Source organism: Narcine bancroftii, chromosome 1, assembly GCF_036971445.1.
Source record: "Narcine bancroftii isolate sNarBan1 chromosome 1, sNarBan1.hap1, whole genome shotgun sequence".
Lineage (NCBI taxonomy): Eukaryota > Metazoa > Chordata > Chondrichthyes > Torpediniformes > Narcinidae > Narcine > Narcine bancroftii.
Genome location: NC_091469.1, coordinates 152,213,197 through 152,239,348, shown reverse-complemented (window position 1 = coordinate 152,239,348; position 26,152 = coordinate 152,213,197). Strand labels below are relative to the sequence as shown.

The 26,152-nt window shown below is 42.9% G+C and overlaps 1 protein-coding gene across 13 annotated transcripts in view; it reads left to right on the top strand.

The window, feature by feature from the left end:
* LOC138765122 (G protein-coupled receptor kinase 5-like) overlaps positions 1-26,152 on the top strand; it is a 203,458-nt gene that overhangs the window by 152,788 nt on the left and 24,518 nt on the right. For all 13 annotated transcript variants that reach the window (XM_069941964.1, XM_069941908.1, XM_069941941.1 and 10 more), the window contains 3 exons: positions 1,807-1,947; positions 17,008-17,198; positions 22,036-22,073. In XM_069941964.1, coding sequence (XP_069798065.1) covers positions 1,807-1,947; positions 17,008-17,198; positions 22,036-22,073 — 370 coding nt within the window. The remainder of the gene's footprint in view (positions 1-1,806; positions 1,948-17,007; positions 17,199-22,035; positions 22,074-26,152) is intronic.

Sequence of the window (26,152 nt, the reverse complement as noted above, 5' to 3'; positions counted from 1 at the left end):
ATTGTAATGCACAAAAAGTAAGGCATTGATTATTCAGGCATCTGATGGCGGAGGGGAAGAAGCTGTCCTTGTGCTGCTGGGTGCTTGTCTTTAGGCTCCTGAACCTTTTTCCTAATGGTAGCAGAGCGAAGAGGGCATGGCCAGGGTGGAGGGGGTCTTTGAGGATGGAGGATCCTTTTCTAAGACACCGCCTCCTGTAGATGTCCTCGATGGAGTGAAGTCTGGTGCCTGTGATGTTTGCAACCCTCTGCAGTTTATTCTTGTCCTGAGAATTGGTGCCTCCATACCAGGAAGTGATGCAATCAGCTGAATGCTCTCCACTGTACACCTGTAGAAGTTTACCAGAGTCTTTGGTGACATACCAAATCTCCTCAGACACCTCATGAAGTATAGCTGCTGGTGAGCCTTCTTCATGATTGCATTGACATGGAGGCTTCAGAACATATCCTCAGAGATATTGACACCCAGGAATTTGAAGTTCTTGACCCTCTACTACTGAGCCCTTGATGAGAACTGGGTCGTTTTCTCCTGATTTCCTTCTGAAGTCCACAGTAATCTTGGTTTTGCTAACGTTGAATGCAAGGTTGTTGTCATTACACCATTCAACCAGTTGATTGATCTCCTTCCTGTACACTTCCTCGTTGCCGTTCATGATTCTGCCGACAATTGTGGTGTCATCGGCAAACTTGTGTTGGAATTGTGCCTGGCCACACAGTCATGGGTGTATAATGAGTTGAGCAGTGGGCTAAGCACGCATCCTTGGGGGGGGTGGAGGAGACGTTTCCAATTCGTACTGACTGTGGTCTTCTGATGAGAAAGTCAAGGATCCAGTTGAAGATTGGGGTACAGAGGCCCATATATTTCTTCTATCCATTCATTCACCTGTCTAAATATAGTAAAACCCCTGGCACTCGGCATCTTTGGGGATTTGTAGATGCCGGATAAGTGCATTTTCCATTTGCTTGAGACTTTTAGAGTGCCGATCTAATTCACCTGCATTTAGAATAAACAGTTTAAAAGGCCCTGAACAAATTTCACTTGCATGAATATATAAACTTAAAGCATTCTACTTTATTTTCAGTCACATTCTTTGAAAACATTTAACAGTTGCTGCATCTGCAGGTTCCTCCCCCTCCACGGAGCCACATGAAAGACGAACAATAATATTATAGATAATTAACCTCCCATCCCCCAAGTTTACAGATAAAGCCTCTGACCGGGATGACTATTACAAGCAGGGATCAGGAGACATTTTAAGAGAGTCACCTCAACAGCAAACAGCGTCAACCAGCTCCTCATCCTGGGCGATGCCATTGCTGTTTCACACAACTTCATTCAAACAGTTGCTATGAGCAAAGCACGACCAAGGCTAGATATTTGCTCCCATTTTCACCAATGGTTTATGTGTTATTTCAGAGAACATTTACTGTTATCATTTTAAACTTGCTTTTTTTTAAATTCTTATTCATTTAAAATTTTTAAAATTTATTTTCTTTGATTTTTTTTTCCCCTGGATGTTTGAATTCCAGGTAGTGGGGTTTTACTGTATCTTTCAAACGTTGGAATTATTCTCACCTTTAACACTCCTTTCGACTGCTTGTTCCATGTGACAGCCACGCAATGTGGACACAGTTGCCCTTCATCTCGCCTTTATCTTTCGTTTCAAGCCGATGCCCTGTTTTAGACTCCTAGACCCTGGGTAGGTGGGGGGGGGGGGAAGAATTAAGCAGTCTGTGACCATTCACCTGAGCTGTGCCTTGCAGGTTGAATTATGTAGATTGTGACAGGCTGCTGTACCCATTTCAGGTGTGTGCCTGCCAAGTGCGTGCGACCGGGAAGATGTACGCATGTAAAAAGCTGGAAAAGAAGAGAATAAAGAAACGGAAGGGAGAGTCCATGGCATTAAATGAAAAACAGATTTTGGAAAAAGTTAACAGTAGATTTGTTGTAAGTATGGTTTCTTTTGTGAATGTACATGTTGCTGACATTGCGATTAATTCAAAGAGGCCACATTTTACACGTTCCTACAAGGTATTTTGTGCTTTTCCCTTTTTCAACTACTTGATCCTGTACAGTGAAAGACCAAAAATCCGGCCTGCCGGGGATTGAATTGGTTCAAATTCTCGGGAATTCAAATTTAAGGAGGAATAAAGCTGCACTGCTTCTGGATGGAACATCTGCACTGATTGACACTTACAGCTTTAAAATTTTAAATTTAGACATACAGCACGGTAACAGGCCATCTTGGCCCATCCAATTAACCTACAACCCTGGTAGGAGGAAACCAGAACCCCTGGGGAAAACCAATGCAGACACGGGGAGAACGTACAAACTCCTTACAGACAGCGTTGGATTTGAACTGCGGTCTCGATCACTGGCGACGTAAAGCGTTTCACTGATTGTTACGTCAACCGTGCCGTCCTTTCTATAAATACTTTTGTACATTACCTTGTTTACGATTTTGTGATTTCTTTGTGATAAGATTATTCTGCACCACGTTTGATGCCTTGAAGACTGAAGCTATGATTATATTCTACAAATTTAATTACTGTTTCCGTGGACTTTTCTGCAGTAACCTTTTATATATCGTAAAGTGTAGAGTTTCTGATGTTGCTTGTTTGCATTTTAACAATATTGTTGACACTACATTCTAATTTTTAATTTTTTTTCAAGTTTGTTATTCAATTTGAATGCGTTTTTCTTTCTCTTCCCACTGTGAAGTTCGTCTACTTTAGGATCCATTATTATGGGTTTGTAAATCGTATGCAATATATGGTGACCTCTGCATCTGTGATGCTTATGCATGCAAGCGTGCACCAAAAGCCTGCAAAATTAAAAAAGTTTGAGGGTTTTTGAGAAGTCAGGATTCTCGGGTGGTCCAGACTTAGGGCATCTCGATTTTTGAACTTCTACATTAATGTGTGCACACAACAAAGTAATAGAATCAGTTTTACTGCAAAGAAATATCCAAGATGTCCACTCGTGCTCATTCCTTATCCCGCTTCCATTCCTGTCCATGCACCTTTCAAAATATCTTTGAGACTTTACTGTTGTACCTGTGACACCTTGTTCCATATACTTACTGCCCTCTCTGAAAAAGATGCCTTTCAGATCCCTTTTAAATCTTTTTCCCTCTCACGTTCAATCAAGGCCCTCTAGTTTTAGATTCCCTTATTCTGGGGGAAGCAGACTACCACTATTTATCTTATTTATGCCCATCAGGATTTTATAAGATTCCCCTTAGCCATCTGTTCCCTAAGGAGAAAAGTCCCAGCCTCTCCTTGGAAGCCCTCCTGTTCCGGTCACATTCTCGTGAATCTTTTCTGCCCCATTTCTAGCTTTTTGATATCTTCCCTGCAACTGGGTGGCTGAAAGGTCTGTACTGTGCTGTTATGTTGAACAACTGTACATCATGCCTGAGGTGATGAGAAGTTACAAGATCCTTTTCCGATGTGGATGATTCATCCAAAGTTGTGTGTTGTGATTGATGACCACAAGCCTGTTCACTGCAGATGTGAAGATAACATATAACATAACATAACAATTACAGCACGGAAACAGGCCATTACGCCCTTCTAGTCCGCACCGAACCAAAAACTCCTCTCTAGTCCCACCTACCTGCACAATGACCATAACCCTCCACCTTCTTCTCATCCATATACCTGTCCAGCTTTTTCTTAAATAATAAAATTGACTCTGCCGCCACTATTTCTCCCGGAAGCTACCACTCTCTGAGTAAAGAAGTTCCCCCTCATGTTATCTCTAAACCTCTGCCCCTTAACTCTTAACTTATGTCCTCTTGTTTCAATCCCTCCTACTCTTAATGGAAATAGTCTATCCACATCCACTCTGTCTATCCCTTTCATAATCTTAAATACCTCTATCAAATCCCCTCTCAACCTTCTACGCTCCAAAGAATAAAGACCTAATCTGCCCAATCTCTCCCTGTACTCTAGATGCTTAAACCCAGGTAACGTTCTGGTAAATCTTCTCTGCACTCTCTCCACCCTGTTTATTCTTTTCTTTGGCTTGGCTTCGCGGACGAAGATTTGTGGAGGGGGTAAATGTCCACGTCAGCTGCAGGCTCGTTTGTGGCTGACAAGTCCGATGCGGGACAGGCAGACACGGTTGCAACGGTTGCAGGGGAAAATTGGTTGGTTGGGGTTGGGTGTTGGGTTTTTCCTCCTTTGCCTTTTGTCAGTGAGGTGTGCTCTGCGGTCTTCTTCAAAGGAGGTTGCTGCCCGCCGAACTGTGAGGCGCCAAGATGCACGGTTTGAGGCGATATCAGCCCACTGGCGGTGGTCAATGTGGCAGGCACCAAGAGATTTCTTTAGGCAGTCCTTGTACCTTTTCTTTGGTGCACCTCTGTCACGGTGGCCAGTGGAGAGCTCGCCATATAACATGATCTTGGGAAGGCGATGGTCCTCCATTCTGGAGACGTGACCCACCCAGCGCAGCTGGATCTTCAGCAGCGTGGACTCGATGTTGTCGACCTCTGCCATCTCGAGTACTTCGACGTTAGGGATGAAAGCGCTCCAATGAATGTTGAGGATGGAGCGGAGACAACGCTGGTGGAAGCGTTCTAGGAGCCGTAGGTGATGCCAGTAGAGGACCCATGATTCGGAGCCGAACAGGAGTGTGGGTATGACAACGGCTCTGTATACACTTATCTTTGTGAGGTTTTTCAGTTGGTTGTTTTTCTAGACTCTTTTGTGTAGTCTTCCAAAGGCGCTATTTGCCTTGGCGAGTCTGTTGTCTATCTCATTGTCGATCCTTGCATCTGATGAAATGGTGCAGCCAAAACTGGTTGACCGTTTTGAGTTTTGTGTGCCCGATGGAGATGTGGGGGGGCTGGTAGTCATGGTGGGGAGCTGGCTGATGGAGGACCTCAGTTTTTTTCAGGCTGACTTCCAGGCCAAACATTTTGGCAGTTTCCGCAAAACAGGACGTCAAGCGCTGAAGAGCTGGCTCTGAATGGGAAACTAAAGCGGCATCGTCTGCAAAGAGTAGTTCACGGACAAGTTTCTCTTGTGTCTTGGTGTGAGCTTTCAGGCGCCTCAGATTGAAGAGACTGCCATCCGTGCGGTACCGGATGTAAACAGCGTCTTCATTGTTGAGGTCTTTCATGGCTTGGTTCAGCATCATGCTGAAGAAGATTGAAAAGAGGGTTGGTGCGAGAACCAAAGTTCCTCAACATGGTTATCCAACTGCACGAAAACCAGCAAGGTCGGGTCAGATACAGCAATGAGCTTTCTGAACCCTTCTCCATTAACAATGGCGTGAAGCAAGGCTGTGGTCTCGCACCAATTCTGTTTATATCCTTCCTATAATTAGGCGACCAGAACTGCACACAGAACTCTAAATTAGGCCGCACCAACGCCTTATACAATCTCAACATCACTTCCGAACTCCTATATTCCATGCAATGATTGATAAAGGCCAGCATACTAAAAGCCTTCTTTACCACCCTATTCACATGAGTTTCTACCTTCAGGGGAACGATGTACCGTTACTCCTAAATCCTTCTGCTCTTCTGTATTCATCAATGCTCTCCCATTTACTACGTCTGTCCTGTTCTGATTCTTCTTACCAAAATGAAGCACCTCACACTTATCAGCATTAAATTCCATCTGCCACTTTTCAGCCCACTTTTCTAAGCAGCCCAAATCCCTCTGCAATCCTTGAAAACCTTCATCATTATCCACTATTCCACCTATCTTAGTATCGTCTGCAATAGCGTATTTAAGGTCTGACATTCTGAGCAGCTGCCTTGAAGCAGGAGGCCAGTCCAGCTAAATAGACTCCAGTTAAATGTAGGGTCTTACAGCATGGAAATAAATCTTGTCATATTTGCCTGCGTTCAGCCCATATTACATTTTTAATTTAAAAAATTTAGACATACAGCACGGTAACAGGCCATTTTGGCCCACGAGTCCATGCCACCCAATTTATGCCTAATTATCCTACCCCACACCCTGGAATGTTTTGTAGGAAACCAGAGCCCCTGGAGAAAACCCGTGCAAACATGGGGAAAATGTACAAACTCCTTACAGACAGCACGGGATTCGAACCCTGGTCCCAATTTCTGGCGCTGTAAGGGCGTTGTGCAAACTGCTACACCATCCATGCCACAGTTTCTTTGTTGCTGTCTCGATGTCTTTTAAACATAACAATTGACCCTACTCCTACCTGTCCTATGGCAGCGCAGAAACTTCGACCACTGAGTCTAGGGTGACCATCAAGTACTTATGACAGCTGGGAGGAGTCACGTGATGGAGTAGTGGCCGGTCGGGGAACTCCAGCCCTCTCCAGAAAAGTTAAAAAAAGATAGAGAAAAAGCAAAGGCACAAACTTAAAAACCAAAACAAAGTGAAAGTAAAAGTGTAGAGAAAATGGCAGCGAAGAAAGAAAAACCAAAAACAACGGGAAGAAAAGAAGAAGGAAAGACGTCGGAAGAAGAAGGTGAAGGCCTTACCTGTCCGAAGACGCCCGCCGCGGAGAGAGAGGCCCGCTCCCACAGGTCAGTGGAAGTCCCGGGCTCGGGACTACAAAAATGGCTCGCAGAGCCGAGTAAAAGTGCACAACCGCACATGCGCATGAAAAAAACACACTGACGGGAGGGGGGAACAGCTGCGGAGTCGATCTCCACAGCTGAGAGAGACACCTGCAGCACAGCAGCAGGTGCAGAACACAGACAATAACGACAACAAGAAAGAAGAGGGTTAAAAAGAAAACAAGGAAACAACAGATGGTCAATCCAGAGGAAGTAGAAGAAGAAGAACAGAAAGATGTGGAAGAAGAAGAGAAAAGCAAGACAATGGATGTATCTTTTTTAAAGAATATATGGAATCAGTGAAAGAATGGCAATTACAAGAATTTAATGAGATAAAAAGAAGAATTAAGAATGCAGAAGAAAGAATGAATAAAATGGAAGTGGCCATATCAGAATTGGCAAAAAGAGTGGAAAATATGGAAAAACGAGAAACATTTGTAGATATGGAAGTAGAAGATTAAAAAAGAAATTAGAAGAATCTAATAAAAAAGCTAAAGAGGCACAGGAGCTGTTAGCTCAGAAGATAGATATAATAGAAAACTATAATAGAAGAAATAATATAAAGATAGTGGGCCTTAAGGAAGATGAAGGCAAGAATATGAGAGAATTTATAAAAGATTGGATCCCCAGGGTCCTGGGAAGACCAGAATTACAGGAAGAAATGGAAATAGAGAGGGCACATAGAACTTTAGCCCCGAAACCACAACCACAGCAAAAACCAAGATCCATTTTAGTAAAATTCTTAAGATATACAACAAGAGAAAATATATTGGAGAAAGCAATGAAGAAAGTAAGAGAGGACAAAAAGTCACTGGAATATAAAGGTCAAAAATTTTTTTTCTATCCAGACATAAGTTTTGAACTCATGAAGAAGAGGAAGGAGTTCAATACAGCGAAAACGATCATGGAAAAAAGGATATAAGTTTATGTTAAGGTACCCAGCGGTACTTAAAATAATTATTCCAGGGCAACAAAACAGACTATTCTCGGATCCAGAGGAAGCAAGGAAATTTGCAGAACAACTACAAAACAAGCAGAGAGATGAAGATGTAATAAGAGTAAAAATGACCACGATCTATATGTATGTGTGTAAAGGGGTATATGTGTGTATATATATATATAGTGTGCATACATGAATGTATCCGTATTTAGAGGAAAATATATAGAGTATAGACAAGAATTAATAAGGGAGGGAAATGGAATAGAGGGAATAAGAAGGGAATTAAAAGAGTGACCTTTGTTACATATGAAAATTGAAATCTTTTCTGGGGGGGGCTGGGTGGGGAGGAGTTACGGTCACTGCAAAATCAGCTGACGTTTGCGAGTGAATTCGCAAATCCAAATGGAGAGGGGAGATGTGGTTGTTCGACAAGGGATAAAGGACAACTCAGGAGGGGGAGGGGAGAATGGGGTTAAAGAAGTTTTAAATAGGAGAATAAGGAAAATGTTTGATGTTTTAGAAATGTTGTCTTATAAAGTGTTCAAAACAAGAAAGCAGAAATGGATAAGAAGGAAAGGTGATGATGGAGAAACGGAAAGGGAAGATAAACAAAGTATAAAATGGCTACGCTGAACTATATGACTTTAAATATTAACGGAATACATAACCAAAGTAAAAGGAAGAAACTGCCAAATTTACTGAAAAAAGAAAAAATTGATATAGCATTTGTGCAAGAAACACATTTAACTGAATTGGAGCACAAGAAATTAAAGAGAGATTGGGTAGGACACGTAACAGCAGCGTATTACAATTCAAAAGCAAGAGGAGTAGCTATATTAATTAATAAAAATGTGCCAATTAAAATAGAAGAGGAAATAATAGATCCAGCAGGGAGATATGTAATGATAAAATGTCAGATATATTCAGAGTTTTGGAATCTACTCAATGTATATTCACCTAACGAAGAAGATCAAAAGTTTATGCAAGATATTTTTTTGAAGATAGCAGATACGCAAGGGAACATATTAATAGGAGGGGATTTCAATCTGAATTTGGATTCAAATATGGACAAAACTGGGAAAAAAATTAACAGAAAGAACAAAGTAACCCAATTTATAATTAAATCGATGGAAGAAATGCAACTTTTGGATATATGGAGGAAACAACACCCAAATGAAAAGGAATATTCATATTACTCGGCTAGACATAAAACATACTCAAGAATAGACCTATTTTTGTTATCAGCTCGTATGCAAGATAGAGTAAGAAAACCAGAATATAAAGCTAGAATATTATCAGACCATTCACCCTTAATATTAACAATAAAGTTAGATGACATTCCTCCAAGAATGTATAGATGGAGATTAAACTCCATGTTACTCAAAAGGCAGGATTTTAGAGAATTCATTGAAAGACAAATTAAAATGTATTTTGAAATAAATACGGAATCAGTGAAAGATAAGTTTATACTATGGGATGCAATGAAAGTGTTCATTAGAGGGCAAATAATAAGTTATGTAACCAAGATGAAGAAGGACTATAATCAGGAAACAGAGCAGTTGGAAAGGGAAATAGTAAATATAGAAAAAGAATTAGCAATGAAGGAAGATACAACTAAAAGAAGAGAATTGGCAGATAAAAAAATAAAATATGAAGCATTACAAACTTATAAGGTGGAGAAGAATATAATGAAGACAAATCAGAAATATTATGAACTAGGAGAAAAAACGCATAAAATTCTAGCATGGCATCTTAAGACAGAACAAGCTAAGAAAATGGTATTGGCATCAAGGAAAAAAGATAAACAAATCACATATAATCCAAAGGAGATCAAGGAAAACTCTAGAGAATTCTATGAACAATTGTACCAAACTAAAAACGAAGGGAAAGAAGGGAAAATAGATGAATTTCTAACTAAAATTGAACTACCAAAACTACAAATAGAGGAACAAAATAAATTAACAGAACCATTTGAAATAGTAGAAATACAAGAGATAATAAAAAAATTACCAAATAATAAAACACCAGGAGAGGATGGATTCCCAATAGAATTCTATAAAACATTTAAAGATTTATTAATTCCTCCCCTCCTGTAAGTAATCAACCAGATTGATAAAACACAAAGCTTACCAGATTCATGTAAAACAGCAATAATTACAGTAATACTAAAGCAAGGGAAAGATCCACTCGCACCAGCGTCATATAGACCAATATCATTACTTAGCACAGATTATAAGATAATAGCTAAACTATTAGCAAACAGATTAGCCGACTATGTACCGAAAATGGTAAATCTAGATCAAACTGGATTTATTAAAAAAAGATGCACAACAGACAATATTTGTAAATTTATTAACTTAATTCTTTATCAAACAAGGGAAAAGCCAGATTGGACTAGATTAGAATTAGATAAAATAGGGGAAAAGATACCTGGACATATATTATATAAATGGGATGAAAAATTGGTACAACATAGAAGTTCTCCAGTATTACATCATCTACTCAATATTTGGAAGAAGATTCATGTAGAAAGGAATAAAACAAATTATCAATTACCAAAACTAATATTGACGCAAAACAAGTTACTCCCTTTTACAATAGATAACCTTTCCTTTAGAGAATGGGAGAAAAAAGGGATCAAAAGAATAGAAAATTGTTTTTCAGGAAATAGATTATTATCCTTTGAACAAATGAAAGATAAATACAATATAACTCAAGATACAGCGCTGGCATATTACCAATTGAGATCCTACTTGAAGGACAAATTAGGAAGCAGCTTGAGGGAAGTAACTTTGAATATGTGATTACAGACACAATGATTATCAAAAGATTTATAACAAATATGTATATTAAACTGCAAGAAAAGGAGAATGAGGAAACAAATGGTAAAACTAAACAAAAATGGGAACAAGATTTAAATATAAAGATAAAAAAGGAAACATGGGAGAAGTTATGTTCTGGAACGATGAGAAATACAATAAATACGAGGTTACGTATGATACAATATAACTGGATACACAGGCTATACATTACACCTCAAAAGTTAAATAAATGGGACCCAACAGTATCTGATAGATGTTTTCGATGTAAAAAAGAAATGGGAACAACAATTCATGTAATCTGGACATGTGAGAAAGTAGAAAAATTTTGAGAAGATCTAAACCAAATATTAAATAAAATTACAGAAAACAATATACCAAAAAATCCAGAGATCTTCCTCCTAAGTAACATAAAAAACAAAGAATTTGGAATTGATTTGGAGGATGCACAAAAAAGATTTGTTAAGATAGCCCTAGCCGTAGCAAAAAAATGTATTATGTCAACCTGGAAATCGGAAGATAATTTGAAAATACAACAATGGTATATAGAAATGAATAAATGTATTCCATTAGAAAAAATAACATATAGTTTAAGAAATAATATTGAAATATTTGAACAAATATGGGAGCCTTACATGAAACACAATAGCGAAAACCTACCGGGGACATTCACTACCTAAATTAATGAAAGGAGAAGGAAATGAAAAGAATTGACTCAGTGGAATTTCTTGTTTATTTTTATTGAATGACAGCATTGTTTGACTGGTTTAATGTATCCTAGATTTTGTACTTTAAATGGACGGGGGGGGTGGGGAGATAGGGAGGGTGGGATGGGAGGAGAGGGGGGGGGGGAGAAAATGGCACTGTATATATTTGAAAAGGAAAAAGTATGTATCATGGTTAATGTGGTTTATGGTGTGAAAAATAAAAAAAATTAAAAAAAAAGTACTTATGACAGCTTGTTCTACAGACTGTGTGAAGAAGGTGCCCCACAGATCCCTTTTTAAATCTGTTCCCCTCTCACCACAAGTCTGTGTCATATTTAGACAAAGCTTTTGTTGGGAGAGATGGTTATGGACGGGTAGGTAAGAAATGGTGATGGGAGCACAGAGGAGGAGGGGGGGGGGACATAGAGGTGGCTTCTGGGTCATGTGTTACAAAAGTAGTGGAGAGAAAATTCCCATGTCCTTGGAGTCCAGAGACCCAATGCCCACAAACCTGGTCCGGTCATCTCCCACTTGGGGTATTGTTCAAGGGCTATTCCTTCACATGCGAATTCAGTAAATTACATGGTGACAAAACTTTTGGGGAGAGATATCACAGTTATGTTTTCGTGTAGATGTGCGGAATTATTCCGGCAGAATGTTCCAGCAAAGCTGGAAATTGTGTTCGACTATTAGAATCCTAGAATTGTACAGCATGGACCGTAGAACGCTACAGCGGAGAAACCAGGCCATTTGGCCCTTCTAGTCTATGCCAGCCATTATTCAGCTGGTCCAATAACCTGCTCCCATTCCATAACCCTCCAGTACTCTCCCATCCATGTATCCATCCAATTTTTTCTTAAATCTTAAGATCAAGTCCGCACCCACCACATCAGATGGCAGCTCATTCCACACTCCCACCACTCCTGAGTGAAGAAGTTCCCCCCAATGTGGCCCTTAAACCTTTCCCCTTTCACCCTAAAGCCATGTCCTGTTGTATTTCTCTCCTAATCTAAGTGGAAAGAATCTATCTATATTAACTCTGTCTATACCCCTCATAATTCTGTAAACCTCTATCAAATCTCCCCTTATTTTTCTTCCCTCCAAGAAATAAAGTCCTAATTTGTTTAATCTTTCCCTGCAATTCAACTTCTGAAGACCTCGCAACATCTTAGTAAATCTTCTCTGCACTCTTTCAATCTTATTGATATCCTTTCTGTAGTTAGGTGACCAGAACTGCACACAATATTCCAAATTAGGCCTCACCAATGTCTTAAATAACTTCAACATAACATCCTAACTCCTAAACTCAATACTTCGATTTATAAAGGCCAAGATGCCAAAAGTGTCCTTTACAACCCTGTCCACATGTGACACCACCTTCAGGGAACAATGTACCTGTATCCTCAGGTCTCTTTCCTTCTCCACACTGCTCAGTGCCCGACCATGTACAGTGTACATCCTTCCTTGATTTGCTCTTCCAAAATGCAACACCTCATACTTGCCTGCATTAAACTCCATCATCGATTTACTGGCCCAGTCTCCCAGTTGGTCCAGATCCCTCTGCAAGCCTTGAAAATCTTCCTCACTGTCCACTACGCCTCCAATCTTTGTGTCATCAGAAAACTTGATGATCTAGTTTACCACGTTATCATCCAGATCATTGATATAGACAACAAACAACAATGGTCCCAACATAGATGCCTGAGGCACACCACTCATCACAGGCCTCCAGTATGAGAACCAATGATCCACTACCACACTCTGTTTTCTCCCACTCAGCCAATTTCAAATCCAGTTTACAACTTCTCTATGGATGCCTAGTGTCTTAACCTTGTGAATTAACCTCCCATGTGGGACCTTGTTGAAGTCCGTGTTGACAATATCCACAGCCTTTCCTTCAACTATCTTCTTGGTGACTTCCTTGAAAAACTCTACAAGATTTGTTAAACACCTGAGCTAGTTCTTTTGGCTGTGTTTGTCCCTCTGAACCCTTTTCTATCCATGTCCCTGTATCAATGTCTCCGTAATCGTCCAGACTGACCTCTTCTGATTTGACCACAATCCATTCCCATGTGGAGCTTGTTATCAGGTTAACCACTACTACTCATTTCAATTCTCCATCCATTCCCTTGCCGACATGTCTGTCCATTGTCTTGTACTGCCAGACTGAAACCACCTGTAAATTGGAGGAACAACACCTTATCTTCCGACCGGGCACCCTTCAACCAGATGGCATTAATATCATCTTCTCTGGCTTTTGTTAAAAAAAACCCTTCCACCCCCTTCTTCCCTCATCGTCTCTCCAGTCCTTGTCTCCTTTCACACAGGCAATGATGAATTCTCACCTTGTCCCTTATCCTATCCAATTAATATCTTTTGTTGGTCTGGACTCCTCCCCCCATTGTTTGAATTCTGGGACTTTTCTGCCTTTTCTGATATTTTTTTCCTTGAAGAAGGGCTCAGGCCTGAAACGTCGGCGATAATATCTTTGTCTCCTATAGATGCTGAAAAGACCAGCTGAGTTCCTCCGGTATTTTGGTGTGTTTACTACAATCACAGCGTCTCCAGCCCTATTGTGTTTTACCCACGAATACAGGCCGGCCAGTAATTTCTCAATCCTTTTGATGAACGTGTATAAAATAGCAAATCATGTGGTTTAGATGGATGTCCACCTGGGTGAAAATATAATTTTCCAGGTAACATTATTTTTGCATTATTCCACATAGTTCTCTACTTTGAACTGTCCTGCCAGTTGAACCAAGCTTTGCCGTTGTTCAGTGGACAGCGCTCTGGCCTGAGAGAGACCATGGGTACAAATCCCACTCCAGGCCCCTGTGTACAAATGTCGGCTGACACTTCGTGGAGTCAGACAGAGACAGCACAGAAACAGGCCCTGTGGCCACTGTGTCTGTGCTGTTCCTTTGGACACGATAATGCTACATTAAGCGTATTTTTAAGGACATTGGAAGTAGGAGCAGGAATCTGCTCCACCATTCAATAAGATCGTGGCTGATCTGCCCGTGGAGTCAACTCCACCTGCCTGCCTTTTGCCTGTGACTCTCAACTCCCTTATTATGCGAAAATATGTCCGCCTGCATCTTACTTCTATGTAATAAGGCATCATCTACTACTTCCTTGGGCAGAGAATACCACAGATTCTCAGCAACTCCCCCAGTCTCGCTGAATCATAAGGGACCAGTTACAGTGGTCAATTAACCCAGCAACCCTGCTGTCTTTGGGAAGCCTTTGCTGCAGCGCCAGAAGAGGGCGGCTTTGTCAGAGAGGATGTTAATTTGAGGCATGTTTGCACTCCAAGGTACACGTAAAACATTATGTCCCGTTTTATTCAAGCCAAGTCCTGGCATTTCTCTCTGGATTATGTTTTAATGTGTATTTTGGCATCGCTTGAGCGGATTCACCACGTTGCTCTTTGCCCAGACTTGCATTGGGATTGCCCTCTGCCTTTCTTGCTTTGTGAAACTACTTGTGCTTTGCACTGATCTTAAAGTTTTAACTGTCTATCTCAGCCCAGGCAGGTTTGGGACTTTATTGCAGGACTTAGGTGAGAGCTGGGTTTCCAAACTCTTACCTGTTACCTCATTCTCTCTACCTCGGCAGGAAGCTAACGATAGCCCACCATTGCCCTCTGCTGGCAGACCACTTAATTGTAACCTGTGAACTTCAAATGTTTAGGTCAGAATCTCCAATACATTTAAGCTTGTTCTAAAATGCTCCTTCCCTAAATTGCATTGTATTCCTCGCCATGGTATTTATACTCCTGACCTGTATTTGGTTTCTGACTGGAAGTAATTCAAGTTTAAAATCCTCATCTTACATTGGTGCATGTCCACATTGTACTTGTGTTTATGACAGTAAATTAATTGTCTTTACATCCAAATCCCTCCAATTCTCGCACACTCTCTCTTGTGCACACTCTCTCTCACGCTCCCTCTGTCTGGAACCTTCTACCTGCACTCCCTCCATCTCCCTTCCGTGTGATGTTCTTCGTTGATGTTCTATGCTTGCTTGCTCAGTAATCTGCCCCGATATTTCTCTGGGGTAAATACTGTCTGATGTCTTGATGAAACAACTTGGCCATTTTACTATATTAAAGGCCTTGAACAAATCCTATTTCAGAATTAATTTCTAATTGATGTAATTTTTCATTGGATCTCTACACTGTAAGTAGTGCTCTTCTACTTTAGATGCTGTATGCATGTTGGAGCTGACTTGTTTGACTACTCGCAGAAGAATCCTTCTTACAACCCAGTATTTGGGGTACAATGTGCAAGAAAGGTGGAAGAGGTTCATTAGCTGGGACTTCATTGGAAATTAACATACTGTCCAGATATGCAAGTGTTGTGAGAGTATCACCCTCCACCTCCTCAGAATGAGTTCCAGACTCTTGGGAAAATTTCCACCTCGGTCTGCCTCCAAACCGCCTCCCTCCGATCTTAAACCCAGGCCATCTTTGTTGTTCAAGTTTGTCACGTGCACTGAGGTGCAATGAGAAAGTTTGTTTTGTGAGCATTCCAGCTGGACACCCCATACACAGTGCAGCAACGAAAACAGTTCTGAAGTGCAGGGTTAGAGAGGGATCCGTTAGAACAGATCAATTTTACTGGTGTGTGGTCCATTTAGGACTCTGATAACAGCGGGAAAGAAACTGACCTTGAATCTGGTGGTGTGTGACCTCGCACATGTGAATCTTCTCGACTGGAGCAGGGAGAAGAGAGTGTGGCTGGGGTGGGATGTGTCACTAAGAACAGCTGGTATCCTAACGAGAATAAACTCTCCTTGTAAATTTTCTTTCTTTGGCTTGGCTTCGCGGACGAAGATTTATGGAGGGGTAATGTCCACGTCAGCTGCAGGCTCGTTTGTGGCTGACAAGTCCGATGCGGGACAGGCAGACACGGTTGCAGCGGTTGCAGGGGAAAATTGGTTGGTTGGGGTTGGGTGTTGGGTTTTTCCTCCTTTGTCTTTTGTCAGTAATTACCTTGCACTAACCAACCTTAAATTGCTACAGCCTGGTACGTCTTCTGTTGTTGACAGCGTCTTTTATTCTTAAAATAAATATCTTTGCTGATTTTAATTTCTGAGCCAGTGGAAATTTTAATTGTGGCTGATCGAGGCAGGAGACACCTTCACCCCTGTCGGATTGTTTCATGCACTCGGCTGGGCACTGATAACGATGGTTCGGGTGAAGTTCTTGTGATGTTTTCCTGGGCGAAACTGGAGGAGGGAATCAAGGAACAGGAATGGAACAAGAAAATAGACAGGCTTGGGGTCACCCGAACTGCAGGCACTGGAATCTTGAGTTAATACTGAGAAGTTGCATCTATTGAACAGTGCATCACAGGGAGCAGCCCAAGAATCTGTGCTAAAACATAATGTCCAGCTTAATCTAAGACTCTGCTGCTTGCACGTGATCCATATCGATAGTTCGAAGTTCAAATTGATTGTTAGTACATACATGATATCACAAGGCAACCCTGAGATTCTTTTTCATTTGGGCCATGCGGAATTTCTAATTACCTGTAACTAAACGGTTCTCAAGAAGAAAAAAAATGTAGACAAACTGCAAATACAGAAATATAAATATTCAGTGATAAATGGTGAGCAACGTTCAAGTCTCTGAATGAGTCTGTTTAGGAGCTTAGGATGTTGAAGTTTGCCACTCCAAAGAAAACAAACCCACTTTGTCGAGCCTGTCCCCATAACTCATGCTCTCTCTAATCCAGGCCACATCTGGTAAGTCTCTTCTGTCCCCTTTGCAAAGCCTCCACTTCCTTCCTGTAATAGGGCAACCAGAATTGCACGTAGTGCTCCAATTGTGGCCTCACCAAAGTTTTAAAAGCGACAGAAATCCACAGCGATGTTTGTGAGACCCTCTTTCTGGTGGAACACAAGAAGATTTTGAGGGTCAGGGGAAGGAGGGGGATTCCTCACGAGGGTTCACGTGAATAATTTATTTACTCTGCTCTGCAGGTTAGCTTAGCATATGCCTATGAGACAAAAGATGCGCTGTGTCTGGTCCTTACTCTAATGAATGGTGGAGACCTCAAGTTTCACATCTACAACATGGGCAACCCAGGCTTTGATGAAAAGAGGGCCATCTTCTATGCTGCAGAGATCTGTTGTGGTCTGGAAGACCTGCACAAAGAAAGAATTGTCTACAGGTAAAAGAGACAAGTGCATGTTCGTGTCTGTGTTCAGTAATGTGGGTTATATGTGGTTTGTGCAAGCATCCTCCCTCTCCCCCCCCCCCCCCCCCCACACCTCATGGCAGCAACCTCTCCCCATGTCAGAAACCTCACTTCCCCCCAATTGTGCCCCCCCCCCCCATGGCAGCGACCTCTCTCCCCCCCGATCACAGCAGACACTTCAACCAGGGTTTCCCTGTGATGCCAGCACGTAAGCGCTGACATCACAGGAGTAACCAGATTGGCCATTTTTGTTTTCAAGCCTCCAGTGGATGTGACCTAGTTAAATTTAACTGGGTTCCCTGACTACTTCTGAGTTAGGTCTGGGACCCGGTTGATTTTGGAGTCCGCTGACCGGGTCGGATCCTTTCAAGCTGCCTTGTGAGTAGGGCGCTAACCGGTCAAATTGCCTGGTTAATAATCCCATTTTACGAGGCAGCTAGAAAGTGCCCCACTGCGTCCATCTGCAAGGTTTTGGGAATGGTATCAACTGTTCCCTCTAGTGGTCAACAAGTGAAGCACAGGTTGAAAATCCTGTTCGGAACAAGCAGGCTGATTACAAAACAAGCTTCTGGACTCCTCCCCCTTTCCATTCTTTCCCCTTCTTCTCTCCAGTCTTTAATTCAGATACCTGCCTGCTTGTTGCTTATACCTTGAAGAAGGGCTCAGGCCTCGGTAATATATCTTTACCTCCTATGGACGTTGCGAGACTGGCTGAGTTCCTCCAGCATTTCTGCATTTTGACTGCGATCGCAGCATCTGCAGACTTCAGTGTTTCAGCTACTTCAAGATCCCAGGCTCAAAACACTGGTGACCTTTTATGACCCTTGGATCCTGCGTGACCTGCTGTTTATTGCACATATTCATGGTCATTGCTTGTATTTCCTGAATTTTTTTCCCTTATATGACTCTATTTCCCATTTACTGAGAAAATTAGGTGTGTAACTTGCATAAATACCTCTGAGGTTTTGCACTCAGCAGTTCTGGAGTTCGTTAGCAGTACTAAAAACAGCACTGTGGGGAATTCTGTGACTCATTGAGCAGCCCCACCTGTCAGGCATTGCCCTAAGTACTGTAAGTACTGCACCAGTTCTGGGATGTGGCTCACCATTACCTTGGGGGCATTCAGGGATAGACAAATGTCTTGTTCATTACACCCACATTATATGAGTTTAAAAAAATAGAAAGCCTGCCGATGCTATGATTCCAGTTTGATACACAAAAGTGCTGGAGGAACTCAGCAGGTCATGTGCCATTTTTTTACAGCAAAGATTACATCACCGACATTTCGGGCCTGAGCCCTTTGTCATGATATGAGCAAAAAGCAAATAAAATGGCAGGGATTATGCTCATCTTGACGAAGGGCTCAGGCCCGAAATGTCGGTGTTGTATCTTTGATATAATGCTGCGTGACCTGGTGACTTTTTAAAAAATTTTTTATTTTTCACACTATGAACCATATTTACCAAAATACACAAAAATATTTCCCTCTTGAATATACACAGTGTCATTTTTCCCCCCTCCCTTCCCTCCCTCCTTCCCACCCCCCTCCCCACCCACTAAACATTCAACATTCTTTTTTTTTTCTTTGGCTTGGCTTCGCGGACGAAGATTTATGGAGGGGGTAAAAGTCCACGTCAGCTGCAGGCTCGTTTGTGGCTGACAAGTCCGATGCGGGACAGGCAGTCACGGTTGCAGGGGAAAATTGGTTGGTTGGGGTTGGGTGTTGGGTTTTTCCTCCTTTGCCTTTTGTCAGTGAGGTGGGCTCTGCGGTCTTCTTCAAAGGAGGTTGCTGCCCGCCGAACTGTGAGGCGCCAAGATGCACGGTTTGAGGCGATATCAGCCCACTGGCGGTGGTCAATGGGGCAGGCACCAAGAGATTTCTTTAGGCAGTCCTTGTACCTTTTCTTTGGTGCACCTCTGTCACGGTGGCCAGTGGAGAGCTCGCCATATTTCCCTCTTGAATATACACAGTGTCATTTTTCCCCCCTCCCTTCCCTCCCTCCTTCCCACCCCTCTCCCCACCCACTAAACATTCAACATATACAATACAATAAACCCATTAAACAATGTCATCACACAATGAAAATAAACAAGAAAATTGTCTCATCTACTTTTACACACTGGGTCAGTTCATTTCGTCTTCTTCTCATTCTAACATTTTAGGGGGTGGAGGTCCACAGTAGTGTTCCATGAACGGTTCCCCAGTTTGTTTCTATCACTTTTGTGTATTAAACAGTGTGGTGCGCTGTCGGTGAGAAGCAAACACACAAAACCTAAAGACTGTACAGCAGGCTTTTTTCGACATAAACTTCCACAGAGCTGGCTGCGAGGAGAGCTGCTGTAAACTCTGAGAGTGTCTTTTATCCCGGAGGGTGATTGACACCCGACCGGGTGGTGCTTGGTCTATTCATGACGGCTGATTGACAGCCGGCCAGGTGTTGTCTTGTCCCCCTGCAGGTACAGAGGTTTCCCCCTGCAGTAGGCCAGTGGTGGAGCACCACAAACAGGAAGGAGGGAGCTCAGTTAAGAACATGGGCATTAGATGCACAGTCGGCTATTTGTGCCTCCAGCCTTCTCTGTCATTCTCCAAGATGATGGTGACCTTTTTCCTCTGCTGTTCCCTTTGCCCTTCATTTCCTGATTGCCCAGATTGCCTCATTGTAGACCAAGGCTGTCAATCAAACAGGGCCATGAGACAGGATGAGGCGCATCCTAGTGGCTGGTCCCACCTCCTGTCCTTGGCTCCGTTCTCCTAGTGGTTCTGGTTCACTTTTTCCATGGTCAATATTGAAAATAACTTGCTTCATTTTTTTTTGTGATGGGAGTGACCTTTTCCATTTACTATTCCACCTTTTTTCCCTTTGGTACATTCTGCCGAGCTGTGCCAGACAATACAACATCACCCAGACTTCGCAACATTAGAAAAATTGCAAATATTTAGGTGTATTTAGTTATCTTCAAGTTTATTTGTCATCTGATTGGACCAGTGCAACCCAATGAAACAGCTTTCTCCAGTCCGCGGTGCAGAACAGTGCAAATACAGGCGTAACACAGATACACATAGACGTACAAATATTAAAATAAATATTATTAATAAATAGTAGAGTCATGGAGAGTTGTTTTAGCGGTCGACCAGCATTCTCACTGCACGTGGGAAGAAGCTTGTTTCTCAGCGAGTGGTTCTGGTTCTGAGATTCCTGACTCTTCACTGATGGGAGTAGATGGAAGATGCTGTGTGCAGGGTGGCAAACTGATTTTTTGAGCCCTCTTTAAACAAAGATCCTGGTAAATCCCATTGATTGTGAGGAGGGAGACCCCAATGATCCTCTCTGCCACTTTTTATGGTCCTGTGGATTGACCTCAGATCTGATGCTCTACAGCAACTGTGATGGAGCCAGCCAGGATTCTCTCACTAGAGCTCTTGTAGAAAGTTGACAGGATGGTGGCCATCAGCCTTGCCCGCCTTAGCCTTGTAAGGAAGTGCAGTTGCTGTTGTGCCTTCCTGACAAGAGAGGAGATGGTTTGTGTCCAGAATGGGTCACTGCTTAAGTGGAGTCCAAGGGACTTGGTACTCTCCACGACCGAGCTATAGGGAGTGCGGTCACAACTAGTTCTCCTGAAGTCCACAATCATCTCCTTTGTCTTGTCCATGTTGAGATTCTGGTTGTTATTCTCATACCATTTCACAAGATTTTCCACCTCTTCTCTATAGTGCAATGTGCATTGATTTACAAGGAAAAGCTTTCATTTGAAGTCAGGCAAAAAGTTCCCAACCTCTGGCGCCATCTTGCACCTCATGGTTGAGGATCATTCTGCCTCTTCTGATGTCGCTTCTTCCCTGAATCCAGCGGCCTCCTCTCCATCATAGGCATTGACAATGGAGCTTTGTTACCCATTCCATAGCTTCCCATCACTTTTCCCCATCACAAACATTCCCTTCATTCCATCCATTGCCCACCCTGTTCTTCTTTGCTCCCAACACTAACTCACTTTCTCCCTCCTTCATTTCCAATGAAGGATCCTCAACCCGAATGGTTAACTCTGGTCTCTTTCCACGGACGCCACCAGACTGGCCACTTCTTCCAGGTTTTCTGGGGGGTTTTTTTGCTACAGTGAGAAAGTTCTGCTGCGGTCTATGAGGTGTTTGTACATTCTCCCTGTGTCTGCAAGGGATTCCTTTGGATGCTCCGATTTCCTCCAACCCTTTAAAAGCATAGGAGGCATGGGCTCATGGACCAGAAGGGCCTTTTATCACGCTACATTTAAAAGTTTGTTTTGTGAGTAATCCATCTCGTCATCCCAGATGTAGTCCAACTGTTAAAAAACTAGTGCAGAGTTACAGAGAGATCAGAGCAACATCAGGGTTACCAGGGTGAGGTTTATACAGGAGTCTGATAACAGCAGGAAAATGTCTTTGAACCTGGTTCTCACACATGGGATGGGAATGGCATGTGTCCAGTGTGGGATGAGTTATCGGAGACGCGCAAGAGGCGGCAGATGCTGGAACCTGCAGCAAAGAATAATCTGCTGGAGGAGCTCAGCTGGTAGAGCAGCAGCATTGGGAGAAAAAGTGAGGTTTCGACTTGGAACCCTTCATCACTGCTGTTGATTGGCCCACTGATTTCCTCCAGCAGTTTGTTGTTTTGCCTTTTAAGTACGTTGGCTGCTTTTTCTGAGGCAGTGTGAACTGCAGACGGAGTCGATGGAGGGTAGAGTGGGCTTGATTGGGGAGTGGGCAGTTCGGAACAGCTTTGTTTATCACAGTTGTTGGTTTTGACTGACATTGTTTGCATATTCCCTCCCCATCTAGAGACTTGAAGCCAGAAAACATTTTGCTGGATGATCACGGTGAGATCCTGATTTGTTCTCCTTTTTTTTTATTCTACGTTTACGCGGCAAGGTTAGGGTTACAGCAGTCGGGACCAGGATTCGAATCTTGGGCTTCCTTTAAGGAGTTTGTAAATTCTCCCTCTTGCTTCATGAGTTTCCTTGGGTGCTCCAGTTTCCTCCCACCCTTCAAAACATACTGGAGTTTAGAACATAGAACATAAAGCAATACAGCACAGTACAGGCCTTTCGGCCCTCAATGTTGTGCTGACCCACATATCCCTTCCTAAAAAAAAGTACCAAAACCACCCCCCCCCCACCCACCTCATAACCCTCTATTTTTCTTTCATCCATGTGTCTGTCTAAGGGTCTCTTAAATGCCCCCAATGTTTCAGCTTCCACCACCATTCCTGGCAAGGCGTTCCAGGCACCCACAACACTGTGTAAAACCCTTACTCCTGATGTCTCCCCTAAACCTCCCTCCCTTAACTTTGTACACATGTTCTCTGGTGTTTTCTGATCCTGCCCCAGAAATCTACCTATGCATCTTACAATCTTGTAGACCTCTATCAAGTCTCCTCTCATCCTTCTACACTTCAAAGTGAAAAGTCCCAGCTCTGATAACCTTGCCTCATAAGATTTGTTTCCCAATCCAGGCAACATCCTGGTAAATCTGCTCTGCAGCCTCTCTTATCACTTCCATATCCTTCCGATAATGAGGTGACCAGAACTGAACACAATACTCTGTGAGGTCTTACCAAAGATTTGTAGAGTTGCAAAATGACCTCACTACTCCTGAATTCAATCCCCCCATTAATGAATCCCAGCATCCCTTAGGCCTTCTTATTGCAGGTAAATTGGGTGTAATTGGACGGCACGGACTCGTGAGCTGAAAGGGCCTGTTCCCATGCTGTGTTTCTAAATTTAAAAAAAAATGTAGAGGTTGCAATGAAGTTCGATGCAGACGGTGTTAAAAACCATCAAGGTAGGATGGAGAGTGGATACACGAGCTCCAGAAAATTGAGATGGAGTAAGCCCAGGGAATGACGAACCCATCCACCCAAACCCCAATCACGATTCAGCTTCTTTTCTTTCCACCCTCCCACCTGTATCCACCTGTATCCACCTCTTACCTGTTTGTGCTCATTCCCCTTCCTTCCTCCTCCCCTCTTCAACAACACCTCATATTCCATCTTGATACCTTCCAGCCAGACAGCATTAGCACTGACCTCCAGTTTTTGCCATCCCCCTGCCCCGTTCTCTATTTCCTTAATTCCTCCATCTCCTATCCTCCAGCTATCCACCCTCTTGCTTCCCTCTCCACGTCACTTTTTGCTCTTCTACTCACCCACCTGTATCCATCTGCGACCCCTTTCCCATCAGCCTGTGCTCCTCCCCTGTACTCTCCTCCCTCCCTCTCCTCTCTCCCTCAACTTTTTATTCAGGTGACTGCCCGACCCACTTTCCTGACAAACATGGGCTGCCTGTTCCTTCCTATGGATGTAGCATGACCTGCTGAGTTTCTCCAACACCTTTGTGCATTTGCACAAGACCCCAGCTGGTTTTCTTGTTTAACAGGTTTGCGAGGGAACTGAGGGCCAGCTTTTTCCCACCCAGAGAGTAGCCTGTATCTGGAATGAGCTGCCAGAGAAAGTTGTGGAAACAGATAGAATGTTGGCATTCAAAGACATTTGGACAGATAAATGGAAGTCTACAGATGCTGGGTTGAGTCCAGTACACAAAATATGCTGGAGGAACTTTGCAGGTCATGCATTGTCTGGAGAAAGGAAACTGTGGCACCAATTCCGATCTGGGCCCTTCGTCAGATATAAGCCCGAATAAAAAGGGAGGAAGGGTTTAGAAGGATAAGAACCTAATGCAAGCAAATGGGAGTAGTCCAGAATGCCAACTTGGATGCCTCAACAGAACGTCAGACCCCCACATGGACAGGTGAGGTCAGGTGTGGAATTTTCCACTTGGGGCGTTATGTCGACGCTCAAAAAGGTTTTGGATATTGGAGCTTTTCGGATAAGGGGTATTGCTATAAGTTACATTTTAAATAAATTAATGCAAAAAGAAGAGAAAGTGAGGTCGTTCATTGTCCATTCAGAAATTGATGGCGGAGGGAAAGAAACTGTCCTTATCATCATTGAGTGCTTATGTTCAACCTCCTGCACCTCTTTCCCGACAGTAGCAGAGTGAAGATAACATAGCCTGGGTGGTGGTGGGGGGGGGGAAATAGAGGCTGCTTTCTTAAGGCTTCAGATGAAGTTGGTGACAGATGAGTTGAGTGGAGAATATTGTTACAAGTAGGGATGCATTTTTGAAGAGATTTCCATGAATGAGTTTGTTGTGATGTGCACAATGTCCAATGCTCAGCTGTGCAATGAAAATCTTTCCTGCAGCTTCCAAGGATTCACAAGACAGACTAGCACAAAAAAGTATAATTAAGATGCCTTAAATAATTGGAGGAAGAGAAAGGAAATAATAATAGAAAGCACATTTGTCTGATCGTGCAAAAATATTTTGTGTCAGTAGCGCAGGTGGATCTTTGGTGATTTTATAGTGGAGTTCTAGTTCTAGTTCTAGTTCTAGTTCAGCCAGTGGGCTGATATCGCCTCCAACCGTGCATCTTGGCGCCTCACAGTTCGGCGGGCAGCAACCTCCTTTGAAGAAGACCGCAGAGCCCACCTCACTGACAAAAGGCAAAGGAGGAAAAACCCAACACCCAACCCCAACCAACCAATTTTCCCCTGCAACCGCTGCAATCGTGTCTGCCTGTCCCGCATCGGACTTGTCAGCCACAAACGAGCCTGCAGCTGACGTGGACATTTACCCCCTCCATGGATCTTTGTCCGCGAAGCCAAGCCAAAGATTCTAGTTCTTGTGATACAGGGAAGTACGAGCCTGAAGGCTGTTCGTGAACCTTGAGATGCCAAACTTCTGGCTTCTGTACCGGAGAACACTGCAGCACAAAATCAGGCACTTCGGTGCCGAGCGATTTTTCTGCCTAGTCCTTGCACCCCAACCATATTCTGTCTATAACCCTCCCATTCATATACCTGTCCAAATTTTTCTGAAATGCCAATTCAGATGGCAATTTGTTCCACATTTTCTGCATGAAGTTTCCCTTAATGTTCCCTTTAAACTTTTTCCCTTTCACCCTTAACCCACATCCTCTGGTTTTATCTCACCTAATCTTCTGTGCCCAAAGGTAGCAGTGAGAAGAGGTGGTGACCAGGGTGATGGGAGTCCTTTACAATGTTGGCTGCCTTTTTTTTTAATTTTTAATTTTTCACACTATGAACCATATTAACCAAAATACACACAAACATTTCCCTCTTGAATATACACAGTGTCATTTTCTCCCCTTTTTCCCCCTTCCCTTCCCTCCCTCCTTCCCACCCCACTCCAAACCCATTAAACGTTCAACATACACAATAAACCCATTAAACAATGTCATCACACAATGAAAATAAACAAGAAAATTGTGTCATCTACTTTTACACACTGGGTCAGTTCATTTCGTCTTCTCCTTCTGTCATTCTTGAGGCAGCGGCTCACTTAGCTGTCTTCAGTGGATGGGTGGTTGGAACCCATGATAGACTTGGCTTGGTTTTCAATTTCTGAAGCCTTCTGCGTTTCTGGGGAATCGAATCCCCAATCCAGACTGCGATGCGATCAGTCAGCACGCTTTCCACAGTGCACCTATAGAGGTTTGGTAGAGTATCCAACAGCATGCTAAATCTCATCAGACTTCACAATAGAACAGACGAAAATTTCATAGAAAATGTACTAAGTTGGCGGCGGTCATTCAGTCCCGTCCTGTCTCAGTAGGTGCACTTTTGACCATAGTTGTCATTGCTTTTCTAGAGCGTGGTGTGTGATATCACACTTTCTCCCCTGCCAGAAGGAGGCTGAAGGGAGTGGGAGGAGTTTTGTCATAGGTTCGTGGCTTTGGGAAGGCAGCAGGAAGTGAAGATGGAGTCAATGGATGTGGGGGTTGGGTGTTCTGTGTGATGGAATGAGGTCAATTATTTCTACGTACCTCACTCTCAAAAATCAGTGGGCCCCTTGATCTGAGCAAATCTGAATCTCCC